This window comes from Priapulus caudatus, unplaced genomic scaffold, assembly GCF_000485595.1.
Source record: "Priapulus caudatus unplaced genomic scaffold, Priapulus_caudatus-5.0.1 Scaffold1147, whole genome shotgun sequence".
NCBI lineage: Eukaryota > Metazoa > Priapulida > Priapulimorpha > Priapulimorphida > Priapulidae > Priapulus > Priapulus caudatus.
In genome coordinates, this window is record NW_014578208.1 from 75,289 (window position 1) to 83,416 (window position 8,128).

General features: G+C 47.6%; 1 protein-coding gene across 1 annotated transcript; it reads right to left on the bottom strand.

Annotated features, from left to right (window-relative positions):
• Positions 1-1,183: 1,183 nt before the first annotated feature.
• LOC106815557 (neurofilament medium polypeptide-like) lies at positions 1,184-7,533 on the bottom strand. The gene is made up of 3 exons (XM_014820028.1): positions 7,529-7,533; positions 6,198-6,633; positions 1,184-1,265 (listed from the first exon to the last, which is right to left on the bottom strand). The coding sequence occupies exons 2-3, from the start codon at positions 6,578-6,580 to the stop codon at positions 1,184-1,186; spliced, it is 465 nt and encodes a 154-aa protein (XP_014675514.1). The 5' UTR covers positions 6,581-6,633; positions 7,529-7,533.
• Between the last annotated feature and the right edge of the window lie 595 nt (positions 7,534-8,128).

Here is an 8,128-nt window from a genome sequence, read left to right on the forward strand (position 1 = left end):
TTATATATATATATATTATATAGTATATAATACCTAGAGAGACGAGAGAGAGGAGAGAGAGAGAGGGAGAGAGAGATGAGAGACGAGAGAGAGAGAGATGAGAGAGAAAAGAACGGGAATTTCCCTGTGCCGATGACGCATTAGCACACACAGACGGCCGCGTCACAGCAGATACCGCCCCTGCATAAATATAGAAGGCACGGTAGAGCAGCTTATGGGAAAATTAACATTTGCTCATGATATGTAAGCATAACTATTATACGATCGCTCTGCAAACCGCCTCTTGCTATTAACTACGTGCGCACGCATTGTGCTTGAAAGTTTCGTAACTTCTAAGTTTTCTTTCTTTCTTTTTAAGTTTAAGTTTTATGTTGCGCCATCATTAATGTGGCTCGATGGCGGCAGACGATTGCTTAACGTAATATATATATATATATATTTATATATATATATTATAGTATATACATACTAATTATTATGGTAGCGATCTAGGGCCGTGCTGCGCATGTCGTACAGCCATGTCATTGCTAGGCTGCTCCGTGAGTGCAGTATCGGGCGATGTATTATTTGCTTGCGCATATTAGAGTAAAAGGACTCTCGCCTCGGCACGGCATTCCGGAATATATTTCATAAGATTTAATCACATTTTGTCCCCATGCCGCCACCACACAGGCGCTGGGCCATTTAGCGCTCAAATCGGCGTTAATTAATCCGAACGCTTCGATACTGGAACAAACGCGGCGTCGGTCCGAGGATTTAATAAGTTCGTCCGCTATAACCATCGAGAAAACTCCCGGATTCTACGTGGATCGTCGGGTTAACGTATTTTTTTAGAGCCCCTCATCAGAGACAATCTCCCGTCTTCGGTCGATCGTTTCGATGTACGCGTTAAGTTAAAGATGGCGGAAGGCGCGTGTGATTCAGTCAGACTCGCGTAAACAAGACCGCTTCGACTATGCTAATGCCTCGCATAATCTACACGCAAGGAGTAGAGAAGAAGAGAAGAGAAGAAGATTAGAGAGAGGGGTCGTCTGCGGATGTGACGGAGTGTTAGTTCTAACGTCCTTGTTATCAAGCGATCACGGATCGCGATAGTGTCTTTCGCAAGCGCTTAAGGCGCTGCAGTCCGGGTCGAGAAGGTGGATCTTGCGCTGCAGCGCCACCATGATGCCGGTTTTCTCCGCTAGGCGTTTCTCGAGCGATAGCCCAGGACGGATGAAGCGTCATCGTACGGCGGGCGTGGACCTTCCACGAGGATCGCGTGGCTGTAGGAGGAGATGCTACAGAGCAGATGCAGCTGTCATAGTTATGGAATGATCTCTCTTGCTCCACCCTTCTCTCTCTCTCTCTTTCTCTCTCTCTCTCTCTCTGCTCTTCTATCTCTCTCTCTCTCTCTCTCTCTCGTCTCTCTCTCTCTCTCTCGGTCTCTCTCTCTCTCTTTCTCTCGCTCTTCGCTCTCGCTCTCTCTCTCTCGCTCTCTCGTCTCTCTCTCTCTCTCTTTCGTGCTCTCTTTCACTCTCTCTCCCTCTCTCTCCCTCTCTCTCTTCTCTTGTTCGCGCTTTTATCCTCTCGCTCCTCTCTCTTTACTATTCTATCTATCTTTTCGCTAGTTTCCGTCTCTGTCTTTAATAAAACATATCATCATGTCTGTCAATATTATTGCCGTTGAGGAATTTATGAATGGCGATCCGCGTATAGTGATGATGGTCGTCTCTTGAAAATGTTTCTCTCTCTCTGCTCCATCATCTCTCTCTCTCTCTCTCTCTCTCTCTCTCTCTCTTCTTTCGCTCTCTTTCACTCTCTCTCCCTCTCTCTCCTTCTCCTCTCTTCTCTTTCGCGCGTTTGTTTCTCTCGCTCCTCCTCTCTCTACCTATCTATCTATCTTCGCCTAGTTTGGTCTCTGTCTTGAATAAACCATATCCGCGATGTCTTGTCAATATATGCCGTTGGATTTTATGAAATTGCGATCGCCTATAGTGATGTATGGTCTCTCTTGAAAAACCTGCTTTCTCTCTCTCTCTTCTCTCTCCTCTCTTCTCTCTCTCTCTCTTCTCGTGTCTCTCTCTCTTTCTCTTCTCTCTCTCTTCTCTTCTCTCTCTCTCTCTCTCTCTCTCTCGCCTCTCTTTCTCTCTCTCTCTCTCTCTCTCTCTCTTCTCTCTACTCTCTCTGTTGTCTCTCTGCACTCCACCCGTTCTCCGCTTCTTCTCACTCATGCTCCTCTATCCCCTTCTTCTGTCTCTATCTGGACTATCTATATATCTATCTATCTATCTATCTATCTTATCAATCTATCTATCTATCTATCTTTATCTATCGTATCTATCCTATTTATCTATCTATCTATCTACTATCTATTCTATCTATCTATTCTCATCTATCTAATCTATCTATCTATCTGATCTATCTATCTATCTATCTATCTATCTATTGTATCTTCTTATCCATCTATCCACTATCATCTAATACATCCTATCCATCTATCTGATCTATCTATCTATCTATCGTATCTTCTATCTATCTATCTATCTATTATCTATCTTATCTAATCTATCTATCTATCTATCTATCTATCTTATCTATTCTATCTATCTATCTATCTATCTATCTATCTAATCTATCTATTCTATCTATCTATCTATCTTATCTATCTATCTATTATCTTTCTAGCTAGTCTATCTATCTTATACTATCTATCTTTTTATCTATCTATCTAATCTATCTAATCTATCTATCTATGTTAGAATGTGTTTCACATAGTTAGGTCGCTGTCTTCACCAAATCACATTATTCACATCGTTATAGATATTAGCAATCGCTTAGAAAGTTAATTGGTATATGAAAACATTAAAAGAACGAAAATGTTTATTACATCTCCTCCGGTAACTCATCGATTGACACGTACCACATTGCCCATTCCCTATGCCAACACTCAAAATAAAATAGCCTCCTTGATTTCCGCTTCACGGCAAGAAGGTTTCAAGCGCCCTGGGCGATGGAAAGGGAATACAGCAGAAATCTTCAGTCACAGCACTTATTGTGTGTTACCGTGGCTGATCGGCATAGCGACCGCTTATTATACGACACACACACACATACATACAAGCGCAGTCCCCAGCAGGCAGCGCGATGGCAACGTATTCATTCATGACCACTCTGCTCACTCCACGCATGCCTCACTCTGCCGATCGGCACTCATATAAATTTACTATATAATATAATAGTGATATATATATATATATATAATATATATATATTATATAGTATATGGTCGTGTGTGTTATATATATATATATACTCGGATATGTTCCCAAGCTGTCGGTGCGTACGTACTGTGACCGTGCTTAACGGCATGATTGCTTGCTTAGCGGTTCTCACTTTGTGTTCTGCCTAATATGTTCTGCTGTGAGCCCGCGAGCGCTGCAACGCGTCAGACTTCGTAAACCGATCATAAAGAGCCGCCAGAAGTATGCCTTTAGTTCGATCATAAAGCTGGCAATGCTTTGACGCCGAGTATAATACAGCGAGAAAAGTATTATACCCGACCCTCCCTCTCCGCTATTCAGCCGGTCGCCTTCCATTTTCTCACCCATACCGTCGTTCGACGCGGCCATGGCAACCGTCATATACATAGACTGCGCCCGAACTCGCCGCTGCGGCGCAGCCACTGCGGTGGCCATGTCTCACCACAAGAATCCGCGCCGCCATAACAAACAAGAGAGCAATTTTTCATCCCTGCTGATGAGAATTGTTCGCGGTGGAGGCTATGCTACTTCGTGTAGCCTAATCCCCGGTCGGTTTGAGCGTGATCGTCAACGTGACCTAGCGACTCGGAGTCCTTGGCCCGCGACCGCAGCGGGCGCTTTGTGACCCTGAGCTTCTGAAATAACACGGCTTAGACATTTTGCTTCCGTCCGGTTGCATTAGCGGAGCTCTGGACGGATATAGAAGGTGCGACCGATGGATTTCTCCGTCTTTCTCTCTCAACTTTCTCTCTCCTCTCTCTCTCGCTCTCGTCTATGCTCTCATTTCTCGTCTTTCTCTTTTTCTTATTGACAAGGAAACAGCTAGTATTGCTGGAGTTTGGGTCTGTTGCGTTTGCTGTTAGGTTCAGACCCGTATACCACTCGGACCGTCGTTTACGTTGCTGGACCGTTGCGCAGCTAGCTGATGAGATGAACGTATAGATGGAGGAACCCCCTCTCTCCCCCACTCCTTCCATCCTTTATAACTCTCTACTCCAGCTCCTCATGCTTCGCCCTTCCTCAATCGCTCCTACTCTCTTCTCCTTTTGCTTCTGCTCCTCATTCCTCATCGCTCCTACTCCTACTCTTCCACCTCTAACCTCTCCTCCAAACTCCTCATCCTTGCCATCTGTTCTCCTCCTCCTCCTCCTCCTCCCTCATGCCTGCCTCCTCCTCCTCCTTCTCCTTCTTCCTTCCTCCTCCTTCTTTCTCCTCTCTAACATCCTTCCTCTATTCCGCGTTTATTTTTGGCTCTTTTCTCTGGTCGCTCTCGTGTCACTGACGCCCTTACCATGCCGGTCTTTCTCATACTTTCTCTCAATCGTTTCACCCTGTTTTTAATCTTTTGTCTCGTGTCCCTTTACGTCTCCCTCACTCCTCTTTCCGTCTCAGTCCTCTCTCCCATCTCTCTCACTCTCTCTCTCCTCTCTCTCTCTGTCTCATCTCTCTCCTCTTCTCTCTCTCTCTCTCTCTCGGTCTCTCTCTTGCTCTCCTCTCTCTCCCTTCTCTCTCTCTCCCTCTCCTCTGCCTTTCGTCGCCTCTCTCTTCCTCTCTCTCTCTGCGGTGCCTCTTATGTGCGTGCGTCGCGCGCGCACTATGTGTGCCTGTCGGCTTTCCCTCTCTCCCGCTGTTGCCGCAGAAACGCCGCCGTAACCAATTTTATGCATTTTGTGCGAAAAAACCACCTCCGTCATGACTTATACCGGCTGCCTCACACAACGTGCGTGTCTCAAGAGACTCCCTTCGTTTTCGTTTACATAGTCGGAGATTCGAGAATTCCCGACCGCCGCCCGGCCGCGGCAGCGTCCCTCCAGCGCCAGCAAATTCAGCTGTAGTTAAAACTCTCCGTGTGTGGCGCTGCGTCGTCGCGTCGTGCGTGAATAGCGGCCAGCGAAGCGCCGCGTGACTGAGCGATCAACGCTCTGTTGCTAACAACGCCAGGCAATTACCCAGACGTCTCGCAAGTCCTACGCATCACAGGCACTATCATTCGCTGGGGGACAAAACGCGAAATTGCCTAAGTTGGCGCTGCAGTCGTGTCGCTCCAGTGGACGATTTACGATGAGTAGTTAGTGAGCTTCAACAACTGGAAACGTTTATATGAGTTTATGTAATATATGCTCTAAAGGCGTTTCATAATAAATATATATATAATATATATATTATATATACATATATATAAACACATATGTATAATATAAGTGATAGTATATATATATAATTTACTTAGTTAATGGCTGTTATCAGATGCGCCGCATCATTATTGTAAATTATTGTTAGAACTATTATTAATAGCAGCTTATACGAGTCAGCCATTATTATCTGTCCCGCTGTCTCCCTCCTCCCTCTCGTCACTACAACTCTCTCTCTCCTCTCTCTCGTCTCTGCATTCTGTTTAATCACTTTCCGCGCCCTCTGCTCTGCCTCACTGCTCATTCTCGAGATCTCTAGCATCTATCTATCTATCTATCTATCTATCTATCTATCTATCTATCTATCCATTCATTCATTCATCCATCCATCTATCCATCCATCCATTCATCCATCTATCCATCCATCCATTCATCCATCCATCCATCCGTCCATCCATCCATCCGTCCGTCCATCCGTCCGTCCGTCCGTCCATCTGTCCGTCCGTCTGTCCGTCCGTCCGTCCGTCCGTTCGTACACCAGGCCAGGGCTATCGACGTAGGATGCTGCTGCTGCTGCTGCTGTCGGCTGCTGCCGTCTCTATTCATCGCTGCAGGCGAGAGAAGAACCCGACTCTTATCTACAGATCGGCTTCACATCACATCAAACGCAGCGTTTGCAACATTGCACTACATTGCACTACATTGCACTACAGTACACAGCACTACTATACACTATACTACACTACACTACTCTACACTACATTACACTACACTACGATACACTACGATACGCTAGAGCTATCGTCTGCTAATCTCCTCTCACCGTTCTCGCAGGTCGGCGGCATCGTTCTCCAATCTCTCCGACTTCGCACCGAGTCTCCCTGCCTCCTCTCTGCACTCCTCCACTACCTCCTTCGCCTGCCGCAGCTCCTCCTCGTACACGGCCCGCAGCACCGCCTCCAGCCGCTCGACCTTCGTCTTGTAGAAACCGACATCGGACGTCAGCTTCTTGTTGAAGAAGGTGAGGAAGTATACCTCCTCCAGGTAGCGCGCGAATCGCTCGTTGAGATCCTGAAGCTGCTCCTTCTCGTACCCGCGCTCGGCCGTCGTCGTGTGCACGCTCAACTCTGTCGACGCCTTCGTCGTATCGTCATCATCGCCGCCGCCGCCGCTGCCGCCGCCGGGCTGGTTCTGGCGTTTGCTCATGGTGTTGTCGATGGAGGTGATAGCCGTTGATAGTGGAGAAGGAAGGACAGCAGCTGTGCGACGTGCCGGCAAGAAATGGGAGTTATTAGCCGAGAGAAAATGAGCAAAGTGGGGTACATTCTCTGTGGTTCTCGATATTCGCTGTGTCGCCTTCTCGCGCGCTCTTTCTCTCTCGCTCTCTCTCTCTCTCTCTCTCTCTCTCTCTCTGTCTCTCTCTCTCTCTCTCTCTCTCTCTCTCTTTACCTGCGGCAGTTTCCTTCTGAACAGAATCAGACTACGTTACTGTATTTGACTGTGCTTTGCAGGCCAAGATCCGTGTTCGCGCATGCGCAATATCTGCCGATAGGAATCTTATTTTGCCACAGTTATATATTTAAATTAGAGTAGGGATATCTGAGAGTAGATTTTCATGGTAAATTTCCATCACCTGACTTCTGTTTACGAATAGGAACACGCCCTAGCATGTGGGGTACCCGCGGCAGTTGCCTTCTGGACACATTCTGGATACGTTACTGTACGCGTTTATTCGTTATCATGAAAAACACGATTGAGCCGTCGTGTGTGTAGGTCCGTTATATCAGATTCAGATTCTAAAAGCGAGGATTTCTAATGTTTTTCTCCAACCGTTTTCATATCTCCCCGCCTGTTCTGATACTTACCGTTACACCTAGCGTAACACTGAGTCTATATAGTTAGTCTAACATGTCATAGAACACTCTATTTTAGACAGATACCATATTTCTCACTGGCATGAGGCGACGATTCGCGTTGATGAATCTCTTCAGTTAGCCTACGCGCTACGAACGATTCGTAAAACTTCCCCCTTTCTCCGCCAGGTGTCAGTGCAAACCTAACGACGAGGACGCCGGCGATCCCTCCCCCTAACATGAGAGAGAAGGGACTACCCTCCCTTCGCATTCGCCTCGCTTACAGCGTGAATCGCGCCACCTGGCGAGCAGCACGCGTACTAGGCGGCTCGCACCTGCTCGTGGGCTTTCATCTGAGCGGCGATCTCTTCCTCCAGTGCCGGGATGTTGACCTCCAGCTGACCTCTGAGCGCCTGCTCCTCCGCCGTCCTCTGACAAACACATAGAAGCAGACGATGTTCGAAAATCGATTACGGCATCGCGATGACGTCACGCGCGGCCGCGTCATCGTGACGTCATCGCGATCAAATCGTGGTGACGTCATTGCATCACGGGTTCGTTACGTCATTGTGGTCATGTCGTAGTTACGTCATCGCGTCAACTAACGTTATTTAGTCGCGTTTGGTTAAGTAAGGCATCCGCTGTGTAAAAAATGGCCGGCGCCGCACCGAGGCTATCGCAGGGTTTGTGTTCGCGGGGCGAGGGTATCGTTGCGACAGTGCTCTCTTGCTCTCTCTCTCTCTCTCTCTCTCTCTCTCTCTCTCTCTCTCTCTCTCTCTCTCTCTGTGTGTGTGTGCGCATGCGTGCGTGCGGTGCGTGCGTACGTGCGGCATGCGTGTGTGTGTGGCGTGCGTGCGTGTGCGTGTGCGCGTGCGTGTGGCGTGTGCGTGTGGCGTGTGCG

Coding starts and splice junctions, on each gene's coding strand:
- LOC106815557 (XM_014820028.1), bottom strand. CDS start 6,580: ATGAGCAAACGCCAGAACCAGCCCGGCGGCGGCAGCGGCGGCGGCGGC. Junction 1,266..6,197: donor GCCGCCGACCTGCGAGAACG/GTGAGAGGAGAT, acceptor CTCCTCCTACAG/CCACGCGATCCTCGTGGAAG.